The sequence below is a fragment of the Perissodus microlepis genome, chromosome 17 (assembly GCF_051167445.1).
Source record: "Perissodus microlepis isolate ML-2025 ecotype Zambia chromosome 17, ASM5116744v1, whole genome shotgun sequence".
NCBI lineage: Eukaryota > Metazoa > Chordata > Actinopteri > Cichliformes > Cichlidae > Perissodus > Perissodus microlepis.
The window spans coordinates 21,433,271-21,460,153 of NC_140477.1; the positions used below are offsets into that span (position 1 = coordinate 21,433,271).

Here is a 26,883-nt window from a genome sequence, read left to right on the forward strand (position 1 = left end):
GAGAACTTGGACCCTTACATCAAGAACATCTCTTTAAACAATGAAGCTTTAGTACTGCCTATAGGACACAACGCTGTTTGTGTCTCATACAACACAAAAACTGTAAAATAACTGTCCTATAAAATAGTAATTATTTTTACTAGCATTATTAACAATTTCATGTTAATGACCCTTCCCTTTTGCAACTGAACAAGTGAGTACAGGTGAGGGTCTGTGCATATGTATGATTATTATTATTGCTCTAAGAACTCAAGATTCTGATTTATCTTCTTTTCATTTTATAAATGTTGTTATCTACTGTTGCTTTCCTTTGAAAAGGGAAACACAAGTTAACATTCCTGCTTTAAACAATTTTGTCAATAAATTGCGATCTTCACTTCATCCATTTTAACATTTTTAAATTCACATGAACCCCGTGTTTTATCTTCTAGTCACTGAACGTTTACCGCAAGTGCTGAAAAGTTTCTTCTTTCTTTTTTCTCCATCAGTCTGTTTTATCCATCCTTTTTAAAGTTACTGCAGTACAGCAACTGTAATATGTGCAGTGGGCGTGCATACGGGCATAGACCTCTCTCATCAGACAGTGCTCACCATCACAACCATACTTACCTAAATGCACCACATTTTAATCCCTATACATCCTCACAGGTGATATTACAGACACTAACATTAATATATTCCATATTCACAAAGTGTTGCTTGTATACTCTTTCATTTGTTTGTGATGATGACTCCTTTAATTTAGTCTAATCATTGATTCTAATTTATTCTGGTACACATTATTTCAAGTTTCTCCTTCTTAGGTGTTGTCCTATATAGTACAAGTTTCTTTTTCCATGTATTATCTATTCCCCTTGTTATCCATGGCTTAATTATAGCCAATCCCTTTGTTTTCTAATAGACTTTTTTTAATCATATAAATGTATTAATGGACATTAAAAAGATAACGTGCGGGTAATGTGCGATAATGTGCGGGACGTGTGGGACTAACCTTTATTAGTCCCACACGTGGGCAATTTGTTTTGTCACAGCAGAAAGTGGACAGTACAAAGTTATATAGCAAAAATTAGAGCACTGGAATACAATAAGAATAATATACTGTACACAACTGTACAGAATAGAATACAATAAAATACTATATACAATAGAATAAAATAAAATAAAATATACAATACAAATGCTATATACAACTGAGTAAAAATACAACTTTGTCAAAAAAGAGTATTGCACTTAGTCTTATTGCACATGTGTGGGTTTGTGTGTGTTTGATCAGCTGCAAAGGTCTTTGTTGTGGAGTCTGACAGCAGTGGGGAGGAAAGACCTGCGAAATCTCTCTGTCCCACATCGTGGGTGCCGCAGCCTGCCACTGAAGGAGCTCCTCAGTACTGTCAGAGTCTCCTGCATGGGGTGGGAGATGTTGTCCAACAGGGATGACAGCTTAGCCACCATTCTCCTGTCACTCACCACCTCCACTGGGTCCAGAGCGCATCCTAGAACAGAGCTGGACCTGCGGATCAGCCAGTTCAGTCTCTTCCTATCCCAGCAGAGATGTTGCCACCCCAGCAGACCACACCATAAAAGATGGCTGAGGCCTCCACAGAGTCATAGAAGGTCTTCGGGAGTGGGCTCTTCACTCCAAAAGACCTGAGTCTCCACAGCAGGTACAGCCTGCTCTGCCCTTACCTGTAGAGGGCGTCTGAATTATGAGTCCAGTCCAGTTTGTTGTTCAGATGAACACCAAGGTACCTGTAGCTGTCCACAGCCTCAATGTCCATACCGTAAAAGCCTAAATAAAAGCCTCTTATTCCTGTCATAGGGGGACACAAATATAACCCTGTCCTGATTAAAGAATGGTCATTGCGCACGGAGGGTGCCCGCATGAGATATAAAGTGAACATTAACTGCAGTTCTCAATCATTCCACAGGGTGACATTACAACATAAAGAAACATAGTGATAAGCAGACACTTTGCAAGGGTTGACAGCCAACTAAGCTGCCTCTGCACTGTATACATGGCTGTAAATGCTGTTCTGTAAATGTCCTAAGCAGACATGATCTGTAGTTTAATTCTGGCTGCAGAATATCCGTGAATAAAAAGATGAAATTAAATACAGATTGAGTAGGTGCGTGAGTGTGAAACAGAAGGGGTGGAGGACTCTCTGTGTGTAGAAGGACAGAACAGTTCAAATACACTAATGATCCAGAGGGACACACAGGGGTGATGCTGGACTCTACATCATGTCTGACAGTGGAGTTGTTCACAGAGCAGTTCACTCTGCAGCACTGAAAATCATCTGCACATCGTCCCATTCATCTGTCAGACACTGAAGAATGAGTCCTTCCACTATAACAGAATTGATATGTGAATCAAGTGTTTCCATAGGGACTCTTCATCAGCCGTCAGTCAGTAAGACAGCACATCCAGTACAGAGAGCAGGAGAGGAGTCGGGGAGGAGCTGTGTAGTGTAGCCAGCTTCCTTTTCAGCTCTGAATGTTGAAAGGAAGTTCAGTCATGTTGGACTGAACTTGGTGAGCTGGACGCTCACACTTGCAGAGATTTTTAGCATCAAACCTGCAGATGTCATTCAAGTCCACAGTGGAAATAAACCATGAGACTCCTGAAACACTTTAGTGATGGATTATCTATGTTCACCTGAAAGAAACAGCTTCTGTGAGGTGATGACTCCTCTGTCAGTCACTTCTGGATGAAGCTCTGTTCTCCACTCAACCTCCCAGTAACATGGCCCAGTCAGAGCAATGCTACTTCAACATCATCAAGACACAGCTTATCCTCACTTGGCACACACGCTGTCTTGTTTACCAAAATGATTTCACTCTGCAGAAAAAAACAACATATTTTCTAACTGATTGTTTACAGATATTGACAGTCATCATCATCTCCTGTCTGTCAGTAATGCAGAATGTCCAATATGAAGCAGGGACCTGATTGCTGTTCAGAGCAAGAGTGGACCATTTCCTGTTGTTCCACTAAAACAGAGTCTTCATGTGTTCATAATAGGGCTGTCAACATTAATGCGGATTAATCCGTCATCACGATTAACGCGATTAAAATATTTAACACAATTAACCCATCTGGAATAACTCAAAATCCCTGAAATGTCTCTGTCAATGCATTTCGGGCAGTTTCTCCAAAGTTTGTCCATTCTGCACTCCAGATAGGTTAAAAGCATTAAAATTTTAAGCTCATTAACCGTGATGATGCGTTAACGTTGACAGCCCTAGTTCATAAACATATCTGATTCTGAAATATCAGCTGACTAATAAACATGGATGCTGTTACTGAACTGAAAGCACTGACAAGACAGATGTATAAATATGTTTCCTGGAACTTGGCAGAACTTGTGCTCTCTATGAGTATTAAATGGTTACTAAATGCAATTTTGGTTCTCTGAAATAAGAGCCACTGATTTGCAGGCTTTAGTCAGAGTGATTCCAGAACTGTGACAGAGATGAAACTGACAAGTTGTATAGTGTTGAAAAAACAAGCAATGGCTTTGACATGTGCAGAGGATAGTGGATATATTGGAGGCTTCAGGTTTGCAGGAAACACTGGGTCTTTGCTTTCATAAAACTCTGTTTAGGAAGATATTACTGGAGCACCACTCCAACCTTCTACTGACCTCACATCCTAAGATCCAGTCTACACTGTGGACTCTTCAGAAGCTCAAACAGCTGCTGCACATCTAAATTCTGCAACTTGTTGTAGCTCAGGTCAAGATGTTTCATATGAGAGGGGTTGGACTTGAGAGCAGAGACCAGAGCAGCACAGCTGATCACTGACAAACCGCAACGATACAATCTGAATAAAAAGTAAAACATATAAATACAATCATTTATAATCTAATCAGATCGCCTGAGTCAACCTATAACCTGTATGCCCAGTTGTAAGCGGCTATTGTATAAGAATCCTCCCAAAACTCTGTAATTATTAAATTACCAAATGTATGGTGCATAGATGTGAAAACACTCTAAGTATGTTATCACTGCTGACGTAAAATTGAAGAGGGTGAGCAGAAGTCACATGCTTCTAATCAAATACGCTTGATTAACTGATTATCAGTTTGTGGTGTCATGAAGTACTGTGTTTCAAGTTTTGGACCCAGTATATAGGACACAGGGGACACGGTTCAAATACATAGGCAGCTGTATTGCTGGAACTCAAAGGAACAAAATACCAAAATACAAAACTGGGGCAAGGCAAGAGCCGAGGAAATTCGAACACACAAGGCACACAGCATGAAGGAGGACACGACAATAAACAGAGGGAGACACGAGATAATGAGGGAGGATGAAATAGGTGGCAGGACAATTGGGATCAATCAGAAGACACTGGAAGTAAAACTGAATTTTAAAAAAAGGGACAAAAAAACTGTCAAAATAAAACAGGAAATAACTAACATGGAGACACAGACACAACCCTACAAACTTGACACAAGAACAGAAAGGTAAACAAGCATGGACCAGACCAGACCGACTTTACAAATGAGATACTAAGGACAAAACACAGAGACAAGACTAAGACAGAAAAGACACGTAAGGGAACAAACACCATAAAGCTAGCAAAAAAAATTAAAAAATAATAATGGTCAACTCAGCTTTTACAGGTCAGCGTGTGTGTGTGTGTGTGTGTGTGTGTGTGTGTGTGTGTGTGTGTGTGCTGATCAATCAGTGTTAAATTATCAGACACTACTGTGATGTTACACTGAAGTAAATAAAATAAATGTTAGCATTTCACCTGACATCCTCAAAATATATTAGAATACATTGTGAAAAGAAAAATTTTTCAGATTATATATTGGGAGCGAAAGGGTGAGTGAGAGAGAGGTAAGTAAACTGACCTCAGAGTCTCCAATCTGCAGTGTGGACTCTGAAGAAAATCACATAAGTGTTTCACTCCTGAATCTTGCAGCTTGTTGAGACTCAAGTCCAAATATTTCAGATGGGAGGGGTTGGACTTGAGAGCAGACACCAGAGCAGCACAGCTGACGTCTGACAAACTGCAATCCCATAAACTGAATAAAGAATTATTTATAATCCAATCAGATGTGTTTAAGTGTTAAATGTGCATCTCAACATTAGTACGTGCTGATGAACAAACCTATCTCTAAAATGAGTAGTGACTTGGTCTGTGTTGTTAGTTCTATCATTGTGTATAATTATCATCATGTCAGACTTCTACACACATCATCTAAATGTCAGTATAGCATTCAATAACCTGTTCATATCAACACAGTTACTATGCCTCCACTGCAGCTCAGAAGCAAAACGCTGTGTAAACACCAAGAAAAAAAAAACACACATGAACAAGGAAGGAACAAGTGGTCTTCAGCTGTCTCTTGTCATTTTTTGTGTGTGTATGTGTGTGTGTGTCCTGGAATTGCAAAACTCAATTCAATTATGCACCTATGCACCTACATCCACCAAAATTCAAGTCCTGGACCCCCAAACCTCAAGGCTCATATAAGTGGCATTAATTATGGAGCTCCTCATGGTTCTGTGATGGGACCAAATGTATTTGCATTATGCATGCTTCCCTTAGGCAGTATTATTAGAAGGCATAGAATACATTTGCATTGCTATGTTGGGGTGATACTCAACTTTATCTGTCTATCTGTCAACAAAAACAGACAAACACACCAATTAATTAAACTGAAGAAATGTAAAGCTATAAGGACCTGGATCACCTCCAATTTACTGCTTCTAAATTAAGACAAAACTGTGGTTATTGTATGTGGGCCTAAAAATCATAGGAACATGTTTTCAAGTTTTTCATTCAGTGGGAATGAAAAACATATTGTGATGACTCTATGGGTCTTCATATTTTAATGTAAAGCAGCTTGAGTTCACTATTGTTGTGATCTGGCACTATGTAAATAAAACAGAATTGAAATTAAATTGAATATTGACATTCAAATTATTACAATATGTTCAAAATAAAAAACAGTCTTGATGAACTGACCTTAGAGTCTCCAGCCTACAGTTTGCACTCTCTAGACCAGTAAACAGCTGCTTCAAAGCTGAATCAGGGAGTTTGGCTCCACTCAGGTCCAGCCCTGTTAGATGGGAGGGACTGGACTTCAGAGCTGATGCGACAATTTCACAGTGACTTTCTGAGAGTTCACAGCTAGAAAGCCTGTGATGGAAAATATATCACCACACATGTTATAAAGTGGACAAATGAGTTTTCCTCCATTTGATGAGAAACACTTGAAAAGTTTCCAGCTTCATCTACATAAGTGGAACATTTAGAGTCTGTTGTCCAAACAGTATAGAAATTAAACTAAAATTAAACTAACTGAACATCATCAGATTCAATATTAGCACAATTTAAAATTGCTGTAACTGAACCATTACTTAAAATCAGTTACTTATTCCGCTTGTGGTAGCTAACTATAATTTGAATTTGAAAGACAGAGATCCTCTCTACTTTTCAGACTAGCCTTTAAAATGTACTTTTTGTATTGCAAGGGCTGGATGAGGTGGCCCTGAACCATCACTTTGTTATTCTTCTATCATCTCATGCTGGGAATTTTCCATAATGAACTCTTTTGCAAGTGCCTGGGTATGAGATAGGCCACCATGAACTACTCAAAGATGCAAGTAGGTCAGACAATGTAAGACTGACAGTGGCAATGTGGCTATTCTAGCAGACAGGAAATCAGACAGAATGACCATGATAAGCTAGAAAAGTACTGTCAAAAGATCTTGTCAATTTCTGCAGGATGAGTCTTTCTCTCATGTAATCGGTACTTTACAACATAGATTTGAGCACGAATTATTTTTTGATGATAACTATATCTGGTCTTACCGTGCCTTTCTGCAGTTTCTTATAGCTGGAATAAGTCTTCGTTGTCCCTCATTTGATGTATTATACTTATTCAGGTCCAGGTCATCCAGAACCTCCTCTGACATCTGGAGCATGTAGGCCAGAGCTGAGCAATGGATGTCAGATAGTTCCTTCTCTGATCTGTTTTCTGACTTCAGGAACTCTTGGATCTCCTGATGTACTGAGAAGTCATTCATCTCCATCAAACAATGAAAGATGTTGATACTTCTATCAGGAGAGATTTTATCACTCTTCATCTTCTTCAGATTATTGATGACTCTCTGGATGATTTCTGGACTGTACTCCATCTTATTGAGCAGACCTCCTAAGAGTCTCTGGTTGTAGTCTAGTGACAGGCCATGAAGAAAGCGGACAAATAGATCCAGTTGGCCATTCTTACTTTGGAGAGATTTCTGCATGACAGTGGAAAGAAAGTCCTCTTGAAAATAGATGGCCATACCATCATCAAAATCATCAGTAAATAAATCTGGAAAATCATTTCTCAGAAACTTCTCCAGCACCTCTTCCTTCCTGTTGCTGTAACAGTGGAACATGTAGACAGCAGCCAGAAACTCCTGAATGCTCAGATGAACAAAGCAGTAAACTGGTTTCTTGAAGATCGCACACTCTCTTTTGAAGATCTCTGTACAAATGCCTGAGTACACTGAGGCCTCTGTGACATTCAGACCACACTGCTCCAGGTCTTCTTGGTAAAATAGGATGTTTCCTTTCTCCAGATGTTCAAAGGCCAGCCTCCCCAGCTTCAGGAGAACATCCCTGTCAGCCTGCATCAGCTCCTGTGGACTCGTCTCATGTCCCTCATGGTATTTGTGCTTCTTTCTCTTTGTCTGAACGAGCAGGAAGTGTGAGTACATGTCAGTCAGGGTCTTGGGCAGCTCTCCTCTCTCCTCTGTAGTCAACATGTGCTCCAGAACTGTAGCAGTGATCCAGCAGAAGACTGGGATTCTACACATGATGTGGAGGCTCCTGGATGTCTTCATGTGGGAGATGATTCTGCTGGACACCTCTTCATCATTGAATCTGCTCGTGAAGTACTCCTCCTTCTGGGCGTCAGTGAAACCTCGTACTTCTGTTACCCTGTCAACACATATAGTAGGGATCTGACTGGATGCTGCAGGTCGGGAAGTTATCCAGACGAGAGCCAAGGGAAGCAGATTCCCCTCGATGAGGTTTGTCAGCAGCTCGCTGACTGATGACTTCTGTGTGACATTAGACACAAGCTTCCTGTTGGTGAAATCCAATGAAAGTCTGGTTTCATCCAGGCCGTCAAAGATGAACAAAAGTTTACAGACAGCGAGCTTCTCTGCTGTGACCTTCTGTAATGCTGGATGGAAAACATGGAGCAGCTCTAGAAGACTGTACTGCTCATCTCTGATCAGGTTCAGCTCCCTGAATGAAAGCAGAATCACCACACTGATGTCTTGGTTCTCCAAACCTTCTGCCCAGTCCAGAGTGAACTTCTGTACTGAGAAAGTTTTTCCAATGCCGGCAATGCCATTTGTTAGAACAACTCTAATGGGTCTCTGTTGGTCAGCCAAAGCTTTAAAGATGTCCTGGCACCTGATTGGAGTGTCATTGATGTTCTTGGAAGCTGTCTCCAGCTGCCTCACCTCATGTTGGGTATGAACTTCTTCACTCTGTCCCTCTGTGATGTAAAGTTCAGTGTAGATCCTGTTGAGCAGAGTCCCACTTCCTGTTTCATCACTTCCTTCAGTCACATGTTCACATCTCCTCCTTAGACTGATCTTATGTTCATCTAAAACCTCCTGCAGACCAACATCTGCTAAAAGAATGAAAAACAATGATGCTAAATAGATAGAAAACTCTTTAATACCCATCACAATAAGAAGTCCAGGCTTTAGATGTTCAGTCGTACTTTGAGCACAACCTCTCTTACTGGCGGTCTGCAGTCTGGACCTGCATCCAAACTGTGGACACAAGGAGTCTCTCCCTTGTCTGCAGAACCAGTGTCTACAATTGGTAGAGACTGGATCCTTCAGGATGTCCTGACACAAAGCACAGTAGGACAGCTGCTCCTCCACACTAACATAACTCTTCTCTCTGTGGACATAAAGGAAAAAATATTCTGACCAGAAAAATACACAGTAAAGTCAGAAATATAAATATAATTAAAATATAAATATAATTCTATAAATATAATTACTCAGTTCAGCAGAAACAGTCTCTTACTTTTTGTCTAAGGTTGCGGGTTCATCACTGAAGTTTGGATTATGCTCTTTGGACCAATCACTCTTCGCAGACACACAGCTAGATTCTGCAGATGATGTGATGTGTATGTGGTGTTGATCTCTGGAAACACAAACAAAGCATAAAAAAACCAACCCCCCCAAAACCCTTGTCATTCATGGACATAAAATGTTTTTTGTTGGGGTTTTTTTTCATGGCAGCTTTTGAGACAGTTTTGGGTTTTGCCATGAAACTAGGCTGAGCAGTCAGGCCACTGTGATTAAGATAGGATTTAAGAAGTGCTCACTTGTAACTTCCTGATAGCATCACATTCAAAAGCACAGACTATTGACTCAAACATGGGCTGCAGGTAGTCCAACTTTTCCAAAATGGCACATTATTACATCCCATTGCCATAAGGGTTGCTTAGTCTCCCAGCACAGTCTCAAGTGTATGAAGGTCCAGCAGACAGGCAATTAATCTAGGAGTAAGTTAAACAGAGCCGTAGAATGTCCTTACCAAACAATTGTCTCTAACCAAAAAATTAGAAACAGACTTTATGAGGGTGACCTGACGGCCTGACATCCTCTAGTGGGATCTGTGCTTCTTGCCCAGCACCATGAATGATGCTGGTGCAGTGGCTGCTGGGTTCCTCCTGGTCTACAACAATGTCCAACCTCATGTGCCCAGGGTATGCAGCTATTCCTGGAGGAACTGGCTGACCCCCACGGTTGCCTGACTTGAATCTAATAAAATATCTCCTGGACATTATGTTTTGGTCCATCTTGGATCACCAGGTTGCACCTCAGACTGTCCAGGAGCTTAGTGATGCCCCAGTCTAAATCTGGGACCAGATTCTCAATGACAACATCCATCATCTCATTAGGAGCATGCCCTTACGTTGGTATTTGGCCTGCATGAAGCACATGGGAGCCACATAAACTACTTAGTACCAGTTTTAGTTGCAGCAATGAAATTTTGGTGAAATAAACAAGCCTGCCACAAAACTTTTCACTTTAAATTTCGGGGTGTCTTTGAATTCAGCCCTCTGTATGATGATCATTTCCATTTCCATCAAACAATGTTTCATTCCTAACATATTACCCAGTCCATAACAGTATAGATATCCAGCATCATTCTTTCCCAATTGAGATCTAATGTGTTTTCCAAGTGTTCCTTTTATTGAGCAGTGAGCAGTGTGTACTTCTAGTCAGCAACATCAGCATCTGTTTATCTACAGTTCAGCTTTTGCCATTATATTGTGACCAGTTCTTTTCAGGGAGATGACTTCATGGTCTTTGGTGGGTAAACACATTAGAAAGCAGTTGGATATAGTAAAGAGCGTCAGTAGGTTTGAATGACTTTGTTTGTTCAATAGAAAAAGGTTAAAATCAGAAAGTGGGTTAATCTGACACAATTAAACAGCATTTAGTTTTGTCTTCCTATGAAATGAATTATCTTCAGTTTGATCTACAGACAGAAAGTATCTCTTACTTAGTGTCTGAGGGTCTAGGTTCAGTGTTGAACACTGGAGGCTGAGCTTTGGACCAGTCACTCTTTGTAGATAGACAGCTGGATCCTGGAGACTCTGCTCTGTAATCCTCTTGATGCAGATCCCTCATTTTCAGTGCATCTGAGAGAACCCAGCAACACTGAAAGACAAAAACTTCACACCTAGAACAGGAAGTAACACACACATACACACTGCAGACTGGAGTCTAGAGTGTAATAAACCAAGCTGACAATTCTCAAAAATGAGCAGATCCTTATTTTCTCTTGCAGTCCACGGAGAAACAGCAGACTCCACGTTTATTTTCCTCCACCATGCTCCTGTGTATGTTATGTCACAAGCGCGTGTACCAAATGTGCTACAGGTACAAAGATGTTCAGAATTGAGGCACATCTTTTCATTCAAAAACAATTGTTTATGATTATTCTTACACCATATAAATGCACAATAACAATTACCTTATTTCCCTCCTTGAGCTCCATTTCTGTAAAATGAAGTTTGAACTCTAAATACTTTCACTATTGAGCAGAAAACCACTTCCTGCCATCTCAATTTTCAGGAAATCACATGCATGCATTACTGTACACGAGAACTGTTTATCACCGAACAAAGCCACACAGTTACAGCAAGTCTGCCACACAGAAAATGGATGAATATTTTTCTTGGTTTTATGGAAACTCAGAACCTGTAGAGTTACTTGGAGATCCTGTGATACACCACCTAAATGGTTTTCTCACTTATCATTTGGAGATTTTCTTTGATCCCTCACTGACACTGAATCTTTTGTAAAAAAAGAAAAAAGCAATAATTGAAAAAAAAATAGGAGTAGAAATGACATACACTATAGGTAAAATGTCAGCTATTCTGGTGGTTAACATGGAATAAGGTCAGTAAAGTGAAAACTGTTGCAGTTTTTAGCGCTACACTAAATTACCTGCTCTCTGTGAATCTAATGTGACTAAAAATGTACCTGTTTGGGGATTACATTCAACAATTTCCTAACATGTACAGTTCAGAGACTTCCTGATGGGGAGAATGATACTTTTTACAAATGTTGTTATAAGTTTACAGTCCTAAACAGCCTGTCACTTATGGAATCTGAGCTGTCTGGGTTAGACTTTAACAACTTGATCAGTGATTGTTCTCCTGTCATGGTGATCTGTCCTCCAAGGCTGAAATGGTTCTGACTCTGGACTGAACTAAAAGCCTTTGAGGTCTTCCAGTGGCTTCGGGAAGTTGTGGTTCCTCTTCCCTTTTCTGCATCTGTGGCCACAGCAGCTGAGGGTTGAAGGTTTCCAGGAGAGTTTGAAATCTTCTGGCCTGACAAGCTGGAAATTTATTCCCCTTCAGCGTTTTTACAGTAAGGCTGAAGCAGCTGAAGGAGCATGTGAGACAGTATACATTCTCTCTGTATGGTGGCTAGATCATTCAGATCTTGTATTGTCTGAACATTTTTGTCATTTTCTTGTTCTGGCTCGACTGCATGAACTGTCCTATCTTGATGACTGAGATAGGTCTAAATAAGGCTCAAGGAGACAGCTTGACCTATCAAGATCCCCCGCTCAGGGAGTGCCCCTTTCTCTCTGAAAGAGCAGGAAATTTCAGGCCAGGGCTTGGAGCTCTGAATGGATTCATCAGTTTTATCCCCTGAGCAGTTTGACATGCACACTTCCCTCTTCTCGTAAGAGTCAGCTGGGCACTTGTTAAACAGTGCTCTCTGGTGGCCAACTGCCTGCAGTACAAAGATATTCAATGAGAGTGGTTGAGAAAGGATACACATTTAAAGCTTCTTATTTCCTTTTTGTTCCTCAGGCTGTTTAAAGAGTGACTGTTAATCATCAAAATGTTAGACCTAAAAAATGTATCAATTTGATGAAGTCATGGCTCAGACATCATAACAGGCCTCTGGATACTTACATGGAAATCTATCTACACATGAGCTTAAGCAGCCAGAAAGAAATAGAAATGACTGTGAACTCTACTTCTGTTTGTAGCTCGTCTTCTGTCTCGATATTTGCATGTTTCTGTCACTGAATGACAGACAATTAATCACAAAAACTGTCATCTCAAGGCACTTTATATTCTAAGCTGGAGACCCTACAATAATACAGAGAAAGCCCCAACAATCAGATGACCTCCTATGAACAAACACTCGATGACAGTGGGAAGTAAAAACCTTTAAGCTTTTAACAGGAAGAAACCTCGGGCAGAAGCAGGCTCAGGTAGGGGCAACCATCTGAACAACCGGTTGGGCTTTAAGCCAAGCAGAGACAGGACAAAAACACACTTTGGGAGAAAGAGCCAGTGATGATTAATTATTATTTATTATTAATAATTAAATGCAGTAGTGGTGTGGAAAGAGCTGAGTGTCTGTGAAAACCAGGGGTGCCTGTGCTGCTCTTTTATCACCTTTTATTTTTGTAAGTCGTCGATGTTTACATCAGAAAAATCAAACATGACAAAAACAAGAGACCCACAAGAAAATGTAGAATAAAAAATTCTCTTTCTAAATATTTAAAATGCTGTTTTATTTTTGTGTGTGTGTGTGTGTGTGTGTGTGTGTGTGTGTGTGTGTGTGTGTCTACAAAAACACTGAGTGGAGTAAGATAAATGAGTCCACATTGTTTTAAAAAAAAGTTGCTTTACGACAAAAACCAAAATGATTGCTGCAGCTTTTTTCAAGGCGACTTCAGGCCAAAATGAGTTGTTGGCATGTGTGAGTTTTCTTTTGAATCCATGCTTGAATGCCACTGACTGCATAACCCTCATTTCTTTTCTTAAAAATGGGAGGAGCTTTTTTTCCTTAAAACATTTTAGAAAAGTTCTAAAAGTTTAGCGGGACTTTTAAAAATAAAAATAAGATAAAAGTGTTGGAAATATATATAGAAAACACATTCAAAACTCAAAATGTAAACTTTGAATTCAAATAATTAAACTTTTAATTTTTAGTAGTCCTGGTTGCACCAGTTCTCTTTTGGAGAGATTTGAGCTTCACTTTCACATCCCTTATCTTTTGTATGTGATGAACTTCTGCACTCTTAACATGTGACAAAAATAATGATTTCTGATAAAAGTTGATTCTAAATGAAAGCCACAAGTCAAATCTTGGAAAACTGAAAACATTTCTTAACTTCAAAGCAAGAACAACTAAGATAAATAAACAGTAGCATAAGAACAATGTTTATGTATCAGAAAAGCTGTGGCATTTTTCAGGCTCCTTAAAAATCGTGTTTTCACTGATCTTAAAGGAACAAGTCAGAACTCCTTACAGAGCTGTAAGGCACTTTGGACACAAACCTCAAACTCACGTTAAAATTCAAGAAAAACAAAACTAACAGGACTCCTGGAACTTCCACGCAAAGCCAGCAATAAAGGAACAGTGCATCTTTCTGTGTCTAATATGGTGGAGGGTTGTACAGCTCCTCGTATTTTGGTGGCGATGTGGAGAGGACAGTGGGAACTGTGAGCAGGATGGTGGGTCTGTTGGGGTAACGCATCTGGTGGATCATGGCCGAGGACAGAATTGTGCCGAGCAGCTGCAGGGGACACAGAAAGGAGAGTTAAAAATCAGCTGCTCTGCAGGCTTAAAAATCTTAAATTGATAACAAGGAAATTCAACTCAGTTTTCTTTATATAGCACCAAATCACAACAACAGTCTCCTCAGGGTGTTTCATGTTGTCAGCTAAAGGCCCAACAATAATACAAAAAAATCAGATCATTCTGTACGAGCAAGAACTTCGAGACTGTAGAAAGGAAAAGGTCTCGAATTTAAAGAGAAATGAGAACTGAACTCAGAGTCAAGATTTTCAGCTAAAATAGATTCTGGCTCCACTGTTAATGAGAAATATCAGATTTAGATTTATGGCGCTGGCACGGCTGGCAGCCTTAACCCAATTTCCCTCGGGATGAATAAAGTATTATCAATCAATCAATCAATCAAACACACACGCGCACACACACACACACAATTAAACAATTCTATTTTTATATCAAAATAATCATATTTATCTTTTTCTGGGACTTGGTGAAAGTTCATTCTCCAACTAACACAAACATTTCCTTCTGGTTTCTCGTTGCTTTTATTTGATTGGCTCCCCACCCACTCGTTCTTCAAACAGAAGCTTTGATGAACAACTTGGTTTGGCTTCTCTGTCTGAGATAATGATACAATATTTTATGTTATTATTTTATTGTTTCCTGCAAAGACCTAGATTGGTACACAGGATTATAGGCTACTTGTGGCTTAGTCATGGGTCCTACAGTGTTTTATTGTTTCGCGTGTCTTTCAGGTGACTCCATAATATGACTCGCATTCCAGAAAGTACAGAGTACTTACTGTGTACTTGCCTCATTGTTTCCTGCAAAACCTGACTTGTTGCCTGCAAATTGCATGCAAGTACAGAGTACTTGAGCCGTATTTGCAGGTTGTGTTATAAAGTGCTACCAAAAACTGAACAACTAGATGTGTTATACACGCAATGACCTCATTATTTGAAACTTTTCCATGTTTACTATGAGCGGCCACCTCAGGAACAGGAATTCCAGGTATATTTGGTTAGAATGAAACCGAACTGAGAACATTTTACTGAACTCACTTAAACTAAAAAATAGTTTTGACTGAAATTTCATCACAGAAATGTTTCTTTTTATTGTCACAGATCAAATGCTGATCTTCTGGAGCATGTGGCATTTTCAAGTATTTGAAACATGATTTTAGGACTTCATGATCATTTTTAAAGAGAAACAGTTTTGGTTATTATTTTGTAAATCAAAAATAACAGTGACTGATGTAAACTTGACACTCCCCATCAAGACAGAAGCTAAAAGACTGGCCATTTGTTTTTTTTTTCAGTTTTAAAGGATCATTACAGATCACATGGTAAATGACTTGCATCTATATAATGCATCATAAGTCTTACCTAAAGATCAAAGCACTTTAGACAAACCACATCCTGCAATTTCACCATATTTAAAATCTAAAAAAATCCCCATCCACTACTCTGAATACTTTACTGCTATATTAAACTACTTTCTTAAAAAATGATATTGAATCAGATTTTTTTTTGAGTGCTGCCATTAGTAACTGAAACAGGACATTTACTCTGTGGAAACCTTGTCTTTAAATAGCTAACAATACTCACTGCCAGAATAGCCAGAGTGAAGAAGACTCCGAGTACGATGTCAAAACCCAGCAGGAAGTAGTGCATTATTATGGGGAAGCAGGTCTAAACACAGGAAAAAAAATAAAGTTAGGGTTATAGTTTCTGTAAATCAGCTGATGAAATCAAGAAACATTTTTCAAAATAAAGCCGAGTCACTCACTTGGGTGTAGATGGATGTTGATCTCTCCATTAAAGACTGGAAAGATAGAAAAATTAAAAGATATGACTAACCGAGATACATTTAATAGAAGTGAAGCTGTGTGTGTTGATACTCACTCTGTAGCCAACAGTCTGACACTTGCCCTCTTCCTCCTCCTCCGGGTTGCATTTACAGGATTCAGGAATGTTGTTCCAGTCTTTGTAGCTGAACAGACCACAGCAGTGAAACTAAAATAAACCAGAAGAAACAGGAGGGTTATAGTTGACTGGCACAGATGAGATGGAGAATGATTCTTTAAAAAGTGTGAGAGAGTGTTAAAAGACACTGTCCAGGACATTTCCTTCTCCTGCTGTTATGATTAACTGTAACCTATACAACCCATATAATCTAGTCTATGTAATCTGGTCTGTTGGACAGCTCTGGAAAAAGTGAAGGGGGCAGAAATTCTGGACTTTTAATTGTCTCCTCCGTGGTCGTTCATATTTTTCAGCATCTACAGAAATCTCAGTTAAAACAGAAAATATATAAATCTATAACCAGTCGAGATGTGTTCATGAAACCGTACATCTGTATCTTACAATGAGACAGAGATGAAATGTGTCATTAAACTTCTTTAGACTGACAGAAAGGATAGTTTCTTCAGACCAAAGCTTGCTGTATGTTGACCTCAATGCAAAAATATGTTTGGCACCTCTGATTTACATTGTGTCGCAAGAGAGGAAGTTGAAACTTCTGCTTTTTACCGAGATTCAAAGTAGAGCTATGGTTTTGATTCTAAAGGGAAGTCAGATACACATATCATTGTCACGGTCCTGGGTCTGTGACCCAGTGTTTTCTGTTTTGTATGGTTAATCTTTGACTTCATGATGTATCTTTGTTTATTCCTACGTTTTGGTTCTGTGTTATATTATACCTCTAAGTTCAGTCTATGTATTTCCTGTTTTGTTGTGAAGGTCCGTGTCTCATGTCAGCGTGTTTAGTTTTGTTTCCTCTGTCTCGTCATGTCCGATTACTCCCAGCTGTGTCCTCCTTCTGTGTCTCATTCTCTTGTTATCCTTGTGTCTGCCTCTGTTAGTTGCTGGTTTGTCTGTGTAATCGCCATCCGTCATTCTGTGTATTTCCCTGCATCGCTGTTTCTGGTTTGTTTCTGTTAGTTTTTACCAGTTTAGGTTATTCTTAGGTTTTGTTTCATGCCCGTTACATTCCTGTTTGTTTTACCTACCATATCAATAAAGCTCGCTCACATCAGAAGCTGCCTGCATCTGGGGTCCTACTTTCAACCTCCACTCATCTACCACTGCAGACGTGACAATCATAGTCCTTCTAGTGTAAAAAGTTTAAAGATTCAGTTACACCATTTCATGTGTTGCTTTTTTTTTTTTTTTTTTTTTTTTTTTAAACAGGACAGTAAAATAAAGGAACACAGTTTACTGTCTTGGTAAAAGCATTTCCTGGCTCCTCACTTTGCATATCTTGATTTGCACTTCTCTTTGAGAATGCATCTGACAGCCAATAAGCAGCCTGAACTCAACTGGATGCCCTGTGTGGAATTACGGGAATGGAAAAACAGGGCCCTATTTCAGGAAGCCGGTTTAGAAAACTCAGAGTGAAAAACGATACTCAGGGTTGAGTAACCCCGAACTGTCCAACTCGGAATATTCGGTTTCAGAAAGGCTGATAACAATTAGTTCAATCAACGCGGAGTTGCTTTAACCCCAAGTTAAGCGCGCGCACGAGGATACATAAAGCCCTGATTAGTGGAGCACAGATTAAGCGAGTCACCATGGAGACGGAGGGAAAGAAGGCGCGGTCAATGTATTTTACAGCGCTTGAGGCCGAAATTCTGATGGCAGCATATGCTGATAACATGCAAATTTTGCGGAAAAAAAGTAACACAGCCTCAGCTGCAAAAGAAAGGGAGCATGCATGGCAAAACATAGCCGACAGAGTCAATGCGTGAGTGTTAATTTAAACATTGATCTAGGGATTTCCACCCATTTAACACGTTATTTTATTATATTTTATTTTTTATTTTATACATTTTATTTTGTGATGTGATGTGAGCGCAGGTGCAACCCAACAGGCCCCAAACGTTCCTGGCAGCAAGTAAAAATGAAATATAAAAATATAGTCCAAACAGGTAAGGTGTAATTGTATTATGAGCCATAGTGCTTGGTCTGTTTGTCCTATGTAAATCAATTACAGTTAGAGGCTACATTAATTTTCTTCCTGTAAGCACTTATTGAAATTATCTGAGCACATTACAAGTACATATTTGCTTACTCTGTATGCTCAAATGTGACCCGTTATAGCCAACAGAAAAAAAGCGGAGGCCCGAAAAACAGGTGGGGGTCCTCCACCACCACCACTCACAGAGTGAGCCTTCCCTCAGTCTTGGTTGTCTTTGAGAGCATAATGACAATGAAGTGTAAGGTGATTGGTATATGTTTGTTAATTGCCATCTGGTCCCTTGTAAGTTATAAGTGACCTGTATAAACCTCATATTCTATCAGTTGATGGTGATGGTGTACTGCATCTGGTGCAGCCTCCTGTTGAGCCAGACCAACATGCAGTTGTGAGTACTCTTAATACTCCACAGATTATATGAGTTTACAGTAGAACAGCAATGTTGTTAATTTCTTTACTACAGGAAAATAATGAAGAAAAATTGACAGCTGTTACAGAGGAGGAAGCAACAGAGACACTTTATGAGGTTTACATCTTACAATGGAAAATATAACAATTGAATAAAATGTGGTACTATAATAAAACCATGGACTTTCTATGTCTCTAACAGAGTGATGATGGAAATGAAGAGGAAGAGGGTCCAGCCACTTCTCCAACAAACCTTTCCTCAGTAAGATGTTCAGCACTGATTTACAACCAACCTAAGTAGGCATGTACTATGAATGTCAATGCTATTTTCTGTGTTTCAATAGCTCCCTGTAAAGCAGCTGTACAAGACCTATTTGATCAAGAAAATAAAAAAATGCGACTTGGAAATGGAACACTTCAAGCAGCAGATCCAAAAGACCAAGATTGAGATTTTACTGCTGGAACATCAGTTAAGGGTGGGTGAAGTGGTCAGAGATGGACGAATTATTTCAGTGTTTGAACAACATAATAATATACTTATTAATACTTTGTGTACAGGAAATACAGGCGACCAATAAAGCCAGTTGAACAAAAAATCTGTTTATTCTTCTTTCAACATGTTGAGGTGATGGGTCAAAGGAAATGATTGTGACATATGGTGTCGACTGACTGCTCTTCCATCTTGTATGTCCGTGGGAGGGTCAGGATGTTCATGGTTTGGATCACTGCTGATGTTTGGTTCAGAAGGACAGTGTTCTCCTCTAATTGTGGCAATGTTGTGAAGAATCACACATGCCACAATAATGTCACATGCCCTTTCTGGGGTGACCCTGAGTCTTTGAAGGCACTGGAACCGGGCCTTAAGCATTCCGATAGTCATTTCAACTCTGGCTCTTGTCCTGCAATGAGCCAGATTATATCGCTGCTGTGGGCCCGGTTCAGGGTCAGGGTTAGGGGTAAGCAAATAGGGTAAACATGGATACCCCCTATCACCAAGCAAGTAGCCAGTGAACTCTCCTAAGACAGAAGGATACACTTCAGTTCAAATGTCCCTGTAGCAATTGGTCTTTATATATTTTAAAGTATTTTCAACTCACCATGTCCAAATTTTGTGCTCAGTGTACATTCACGAAAAATTCGTGAGTCATGAACAGAGCCTGGCCACTTGGCTTCCACATTTGTGATAATGTTGGCAGCATCACATATGATCTTCACAGTGCAGAGAACACAAATTAGCATCCATTACTATAATGAAATAATTTGTTAGTTTGAAATGCTACAGGGAACTATGTACCTGTACATTAATGCTGTGGAAAGACTTCCTGTTCACATAGTCTCCTTCATTTACTGAAGGAGCAATGATTGGAATGTGAGTGCCATCTATACAGCCAATCACGCCTGGGAACCCTGAAAATAAATGTAAAATTTAAGTAGTAGTTCAAGTATCACCACATCATGAATTAAGTTTTGTTCATCCTAATACCTGCAATTTTGTGGAATCCCTCTTTGATAAATCTTGTGGGTCTATGACCGGGGAACACCACAAACGAGTACAGGAGACGTTTCAGTGCAACTGTAACATTCCTGACTGCCCGACAGACGGTAGCCTTGGAAACGTGCTCAGCGTCACCAATATTATACAGAAAGCTCCCGTTTGCAAAAAACGAAGTGCAATACAAATAATATGTACAGAACTGAGAGAATGTCCGCGATGTGTCACATGAGCAATATTAGGCCTGAGGATGTTATTCAAATGAATTATAGATTGTGCTGAGAAACGGTAACGTTCACACAGAAAATCATCAGGAAATGATAAAATGTCCAAACGCGCTCTAATCACTCTCTCCCGGCGGAGAGCTCTGCGGAGAATTTGGGCTTCAACATCTACTGGCTCTTCAAGGAAGGGGCACGCCATGTCTGACACTTCCTACAGTCAGGTTTCCGACAAAGAGGCGGGGACAGTCAGGGTTAGTTGCAGTAAACCTGCTAGGGGGCAGGTTAGCTTCACGGAGTGTGTCGTCATGGTGACTCACTCAGGCTTCATCTGAACTCGCTTTGTGAAACCGAAGACCCAGAGTTTTCGTTCACTCAGGGTATACTTACTCAGAGTTTGCACTAAACCGGCTTCCTGAAATAGGGCCCAGGTCTGACAACAAATGTTTGTGAGCTGGAAAGTCAACGGCTGCAATCTGAATGTAGCGAGCAAGAGGAAGCTCTTTTGTCAAAGCAACCAACCATGACTTTTCATACTTGGCAGTTAGTGCGTGGCTGCACGGTGTCTTCATGAGTAACACTGTCACGTAAAAAGAATTTCAGGCTCGATACTGATACTCAAGAAAATACACAACATGAGGACAAAATGACAGAATGAAAAGACACAGTTCTTATTTTATGTTTTAAATAAATGTTCAAACACTTCTGACTCTTTGACTCATCAAACAGAGCTGGTATGTTAGGCTGTCACAGTTTCTGGTTGCTGGTACTTACTTTACTTCCTTTTGCTTCAATATGGGAAACAAACTTTATAATTATGCTTTGCTATTAAATTAACACTATTTATCTATCAAAACTGAACAGACCACAGGAGTGAAACTAAAAAAAACCCAGAAGAAACAGGAGGGTTATTGTTGACTGGCACAGATGAGATGGAGAACAGGATTGGCAGTCCATGACAATGCCCCACAGTCAAACGATAACCTTTTATTATTTGCCATCACTTCTACACACTACCTTAACGATAACCTAATAGGTAGCTAATGCGGCTAACTGCTAATAGCTAAAGTAGTTAAAGCTAATGCTAATGTTTAATACTTCAGCTTAAAAATGCTGACCTGACAAAATTCCTCAGAAACACCGGGTTGTCAGCTTCACCAAGTTGGTTGTGCTGCTGTTATTTTTTTTAATTTTAGTACCATTTAGTATTCACGATTATGATTGTCTTCCCTTCTCAACAACCCTACTAACATTTTCACAATTTTGGCACTGAAGGGTACCATTAAGTTTTAGTTTCATGGAAATCCCAACCCAGCACACAGTTTTTACCTTTAATGGCACTCAGCTGGTTTGGATGTAAGAATAAAACATTAAATTGAACAAAAGAGAAATCCACAAAGTACATGAAGTATAAAACACAAGGCAGAGCTGAATATCTCACAGTTTTCTGGATGTTGTCAGCCATGTTCTTCATATCCTCTGAGTTTTCATCCAAAGGCAGAAACATCCGAAACTTGTGCTCCATTATACCTTCAATCTGCAAACAAAATCGTCATCCATATTAGATATCACTTTTTGAAAATAACGTTGTTCTACCATTTTTTTTAGCCAGTGATTATTTATCTTGGTGATTATTTTGATACATAAAGTGACTAAAAGGGTTTCCAGCAGAGATATTTTTGCAAAAAGAATTGAAGTACTGAAATATTTTAATATTACAGTTTAGACCTTGAATAAGATGAAAACCCTCCAAAGCTTGAGAGGATTAAACTGATGAAACTCAGCTTTACGTCACTTTTAGGCCTCATTTATAGTAATTTCACTAAAAACTATGTCGACATTTGGATTATTAAACTATGTTATTTGTCACTGCTGTTGTAACGCTGTAGTTTGCAAGTACTTTTCCTTGAAAAACAAAGCTACACACACTCTGTAGAGCTGATGTGGCAACCAGACACTCATGCGGTTGCAGTCTGTGAAAATGTGGTTATTTCAACTTTTTCAGAGGAAGCTGAAATTCCACTATGTCTTTATCCACAGTGAACTCTTACACTTTCAACTGATGAAGTTGTTAGTTAGGTTATCATCTACAGTATTTTACTGAAGTTAAACACTGTCATTAAATATATGTTTATTTTAACAACCTTCCACCTTACCTACATATACCAGGTACAATAAAACCATGTACAATAAAAATTAAAACCGAATACCTGATTAAACTTCTCTGCTGCTGTCAGCTCATGTAAACCTCTTTACGTGTACCAGACACTGGTGAATCTCTTTAGGGCTGGGGGAAAGCTTAGTGTTCAGTTCTATCAACCCCTTTGCATCAAATTTTTATCTATTTGGCACAACATATGGGGAATTTTTGCATGGAAAGCACTCTGAAAATGCTCTACTTTCTGAAACTACGCAACACAACAACTGCCAATAAACGAATTACTGGAAATTTGATGGCTTTTAATTGTGTTTACTGGTGAATTTAGCTTCATCATGTTCGCAGCATAAATAAAGGAGTGCCTGTATTTACATTTCCTATCATTAGACTCCAAAGCAGTGACAGATGGGCCTTTACCTGTGGACGCATGATGGCAACCGGGACTGCATATTTGAACATCACCAGACATCCAAGGACCATACACACCAGGAACTGTGGGGAAGAACATGAAAACACTTAATCTGATGTATTTGGGGATTACTGACATTTCTCAACCCTGACCAGTTTCACTGTGAGGAAGAAGAAAAAAGATCATTTGACTCTCCACGTTAAATCATAGAATATTTTGAAGATGGTTAATTTGGTAACATGTAAAAAGGAAGTAATTTTTATTCTTTCACAACTGTGCATGTGATCTACTTCAAGCTTTGTGGCTGTAAAGCTTTTCAACTGTTCTCATTTTACCTAAAAGCGGTTTTGCAATTTAACAGCAGTGCCTCCAGAACATGCTTTCAGCTCCAGTGTGCTCTGCACAGCAAGTCTATACTCACAGGGGGACACTTTCTGAAACAGTGATCTGTGTGTGTGTTAGTTACTCCTTGGGGTCATATTGGGTACAAACAGCAGTCTTTGGGGCTTAAAAATTAAGGGCTGAAGTAGCAAAAGTTACAGTACTTCCGATGCCCACCTAAGGCTCCAGCAGTAAGATGACATTTGGAGTTTTTATTTTGAAGTTAGAGTATCCCAGAAGATCAGGTAATCTTTGTACTCACCACAATCAGGGCAACTCTGCTCTCTTTGTGGGCTCCATAGGCTCCCAGGATAGCCAGCACCATGATGATGGCGCCCATGATATAGAGGCTGAACAGGCCACTGACCCGACCCTCCAGCTACGGCCAAAAGCAGTAAATAAAAGTCAGATACGGCTTCAGAGTCACACCCATGAGTTAAACCTGTGTTTCAACAGCTTTGTTCTCACATTTCCTCCTTCTTGAATGCTGGTGGAGAACTGAGCCAGCAGAGCAAGGCTGATGATGACGCCGCCAACAATCTAAATACAAAATAAAACTGATTGGTTAGAACTTTATGGACCACGACAACCGAAACAGCTGTGAACCAAAACTTTAAACAATAAAACAGCAGTTATAACAGCAGTTCAGCAGTTTAGTTTTTCAAAAGTCTAAGTACAGCATTAAAGAATTGATTATTTGATGAATAAAAAGACACCGATTCATTATTTTGATTTATTTATGAATCACTGAGGCTCAGGTTGAGCCTCAGGCTTGGGTTCGTTCTTTGTGCAGTTATGAACAGGTATGTACATTCTATTTGGATAAAGTCATCCAGTGCACTCCACAGATGTGTTATAATACAGCGACATGAACAAAAAGATAAAAACCAAAGAATTCACAAAGCTTAAAAACCGCCCAGAAAAACGGGAAACTAGGTCATAGCTTAGAATTGCTCGAATAATGAGCAGCTATTTTGAAATACAGGTAACCACAGCCTAGCTAACGATCAGCTGGCCTACTTCCAAACAAATAAAGACTAAAGAGCTGTAAGCTAAAGGTGACTGGTCGAGAACTAAACAGAACTGAAACCAGTAAAACAAAGTCCACCAACCACCAACCCCAAGCGAAACAGTGACGCCTTCGAAGCTTATGTCTTCTATGTTGTGAGATGTGACGGTGTTGTGCCAAAAAGTGATTGTCTGCCAAAAAGTGATTTCTGGCATTTGCCAAAAACTGATTGGTTGTATTTAAACTGCTATAAATAACTTGTTGATCTACAATATGTGAAACATATGTCAAATATATCCCTCATGAATTATATCAAGTCATCTTGACCAACAAACAACATTCCTGTAACAAGGTAGAAGCCGCAATCACTTTTTGGCAGTGACTTTTATGTATCCTTTATTTATGCAATTAAAAAAAAATCTTGTTTGCTTTAAAAATGTCTCTTTTAAGAGTATTCTGGCCAAGAGGACAGCTGAAATTGCAACAAATGCAAAAATAGTTCTGTAAACATATTTTAAGTGGACAAAAGGAAGCTGATTGATTATAATTAACACAGCTACAAAGATAATTGAGAAACAGGTAATTTTTTAAAATTGTGTATTTAACCCCTTTGCAATACCTGTTCACCGAAGTCTATTTAGGAACACACGTAACGATATTACACATAAAAAACACACGGAAACATTGGAAATCAGTTTTTGGCACAACAACCCGGCACTGCGCACTTTAAATTACTGCTGGGACCAAACACGTTTTAGCTGCTGTTTGAAAATGAAGCTCAACTCACCGCGAAGAAGATGTTGAAGATGATGAAGGTGCGTTTAAGGCAGGTGTTGATCTGAGCCATATTTGCAGCTTGAAAGGGAAGAACACTTTTGAAGAAAACAGTTCTGTTTGTGGAGTCCACAGGAGCGCCGACTGCTGCGGAGAAAGTGAGAGGAGATGGGCGGGTTGAGCTGCTTTTAAACGACCCCAGACGACAGCGGGCGGGAGTTCCAGTAAACCACGGAGCAACCAGATGATACTTAAGAGGAGGAGTCCGGGGCTTTCCGGTGTTTGCCAAGACGGATCGGATTTAAACTGCTGTAAAGATTTGATAAGAATCGAAGATCAAATATATCCCTCATAAATGATAGCAAGTTATATTGGGCCACAGAGCCAGCAGAGCTGTGTTGATCTGGGACTGTAGACATTAAAAAGTCCACATAGGAGAGATGGTAGCTCATGAGATAATACTAAAATGCAAAGATTGGTGACAGCGCTTGGAACCATAAGGCAACAGGTTAAAAAGAACTGTGAGAAATAAACTAGGCTCTGCCTGGGAATCACATTTTGCCTCTCTTCCTTCTTCCATCTCCTCTATCACTCTCCACTTGCTGTTCACCTGAGAGCAAGGCACAATTTGCTATTGCATTAATCTATTATTTAATTATCCACACTTAACAACTCTTGCACCTAATCCTTAATAAAGTAATGATAGAAAATGGGGGACACTAGCATAGGGCTCCAAATCTGGGACTCTCCACCATTTGCTCTTGGAACTGAAGAAGCTTCTCGGATGAGAGTCGAAACGTCTTCAAGAAAACTAACGAAGTCCAGATGCTTTCTAAGCTCATTAGACGATAGAAAATGTTAGAACGAAAAGATTGCATTTGTGTTTGTTATTGTTCTTATACTTGAATACCTCTGCAATGCAACAACCATTGCATGTGTGTATTATTGCCTGTGCTCTTTTGAATCCAGCTGGTGAGGGACCCGCTGCCTCACACAGCTCCTTTTGTCACTGTTTCCCCCCTCATGTCCTTACAGGGCATGTCTGGACAACACACACACACACACACACACACACACACTCCAGAAAGGCAGGAAAGCCCTGTAATTTAAAACTAAATATGTTCCCTAGAACTGTTGACAGAGCTACAGACCCATGACAGCCTTACCCAGTTAGCTAGCGGCTAATGTCCGCAGTTCTGCATCCTACCTCACAAACCATCCTACCCGCAGTGTTGCATTACAGTCAGTGCGGGAGCAGCGGCTTCGCTCATGCGCGGTTCATTTGCAGTTTGGACGCGTAGGTGTGAACATCTCCTGCTGCTGGGGGAGGACTATCCTCCGCCCGTGAGCGCTTTAGCACGGGTGAGGTGCCCATGGCAGCACCGCTGCTTGTTGAGAGTAAGAGCAACACGCTCTTTCACCTCAAAAAGTCGTCATAAATAAGTCTCCAATAACACCAGAAAAAGTCGCCAGATTTGTCGCTAGTCGCTTTTTAGAAAAAAAGTCGCTAAGGGGGTCTGAAAACCCGCTAAATATAGCGACAAAGTCGCTAAGTTGGCAACACTGCCTACCCGTTGTTTCTACACACGCAAGCGATTTAACGCTACTCCATTTTCATATTTGGAAAATAGGCAAGTATTAGCACTTTATTGATGCGGATACTTTATTTTTATTTATTTTATTTTATTTTTTTTACTTTACTTTCACAAAATTGTGATTAAATGTTATTGTTGAGGGGGACAGGTAGGACTCCACACGCACGCGCACAAAAAAAATAATAAATAAATAAAAATTTGCCTCAAGAAAAGGGCACTTGGGGCACCCATCAGGAAAGGGGCAGGCGCTCAAGCCCCTTCCGCCCCCCACCAGCACGTGCCTGATGTGGAACACAGGTTATGTACGACCGCGGCCATCCCCTCGTGATTATAACTTGCGCACCTACAAGGTTTTTTACGG

General features: G+C 39.9%; 2 protein-coding genes and 1 long non-coding RNA gene across 5 annotated transcripts; all 3 read right to left on the reverse strand.

Annotated features, from left to right (window-relative positions):
* Window positions 1-158: 158 nt before the first annotated feature.
* LOC146369567 (protein NLRC3-like) lies at window positions 159-11,031 on the reverse strand. Of its 2 annotated transcripts, XM_084909167.1 has the most exons (8): window positions 10,550-11,031; window positions 9,059-9,178; window positions 8,766-8,929; window positions 6,830-8,651; window positions 5,981-6,154; window positions 4,860-5,033; window positions 3,642-3,820; window positions 159-2,836 (listed from the first exon to the last, which is right to left on the reverse strand). In XM_084909167.1, the coding sequence occupies exons 1-7, from the start codon at window positions 10,675-10,677 to the stop codon at window positions 3,643-3,645; spliced, it is 2,760 nt and encodes a 919-aa protein (XP_084765293.1). In that variant the 5' UTR covers window positions 10,678-11,031; the 3' UTR covers window positions 159-2,836; window position 3,642. The 2 variants fall into 2 exon arrangements, with proteins under 2 accessions (XP_084765293.1, XP_084765292.1); XM_084909166.1 differs by having other exon boundaries at window positions 6,830-8,929.
* Window positions 11,032-13,090: 2,059 nt separating this feature from the next.
* On the reverse strand, window positions 13,091-26,487 carry LOC146369568 (tetraspanin-8-like). Of its 2 annotated transcripts, none has more exons than XM_084909205.1 (10): window positions 26,135-26,487; window positions 24,941-25,074; window positions 23,613-23,684; window positions 23,407-23,523; window positions 22,772-22,846; window positions 21,638-21,733; window positions 16,005-16,115; window positions 15,889-15,924; window positions 15,708-15,791; window positions 13,091-14,101 (listed from the first exon to the last, which is right to left on the reverse strand). In XM_084909205.1, the coding sequence occupies exons 2-10, from the start codon at window positions 24,998-25,000 to the stop codon at window positions 13,961-13,963; spliced, it is 792 nt and encodes a 263-aa protein (XP_084765331.1). In that variant the 5' UTR covers window positions 25,001-25,074; window positions 26,135-26,487; the 3' UTR covers window positions 13,091-13,960. The 2 variants fall into 2 exon arrangements, with proteins under 2 accessions (XP_084765331.1, XP_084765330.1); XM_084909204.1 differs by having other exon boundaries at window positions 26,094-26,487.
* LOC146369569 (uncharacterized) lies at window positions 19,063-19,879 on the reverse strand. Its single transcript, XR_014797282.1, has 2 exons — window positions 19,581-19,879; window positions 19,063-19,500 (listed from the first exon to the last, which is right to left on the reverse strand). It is a non-coding gene; the product is annotated as an uncharacterized LOC146369569 (long non-coding RNA).
* Window positions 26,488-26,883: the final 396 nt, after the last annotated feature.

Excerpts from the sequence above, each read along its gene's own strand:
- LOC146369567 (XM_084909166.1), bottom strand. The coding sequence starts at position 10,677 with ATGAGGGATCTGCATCAAGAGGATTACAGAGCAGAGTCTCCAGGATCC. Across the intron at positions 9,179-10,549 it reads CCTAGACCCTCAGACACTAA|AGATCAACACCACATACACA; the intron begins GTAAGAGATACT and ends TTGTGTTTCCAG. Across the intron at positions 8,930-9,058 it reads CCCGCAACCTTAGACAAAAA|AGAGAAGAGTTATGTTAGTG; the intron begins GTAAGAGACTGT and ends TTATGTCCACAG.
- LOC146369568 (XM_084909205.1), bottom strand. The coding sequence starts at position 25,000 with ATGGCTCAGATCAACACCTGCCTTAAACGCACCTTCATCATCTTCAAC. Across the intron at positions 16,116-21,637 it reads CTGACAACATCCAGAAAACT|TTTCACTGCTGTGGTCTGTT; the intron begins GTGAGATATTCA and ends GGTTTATTTTAG. Across the intron at positions 15,792-15,888 it reads CAACATCCATCTACACCCAA|ACCTGCTTCCCCATAATAAT; the intron begins GTGAGTGACTCG and ends TCCTGTGTTTAG.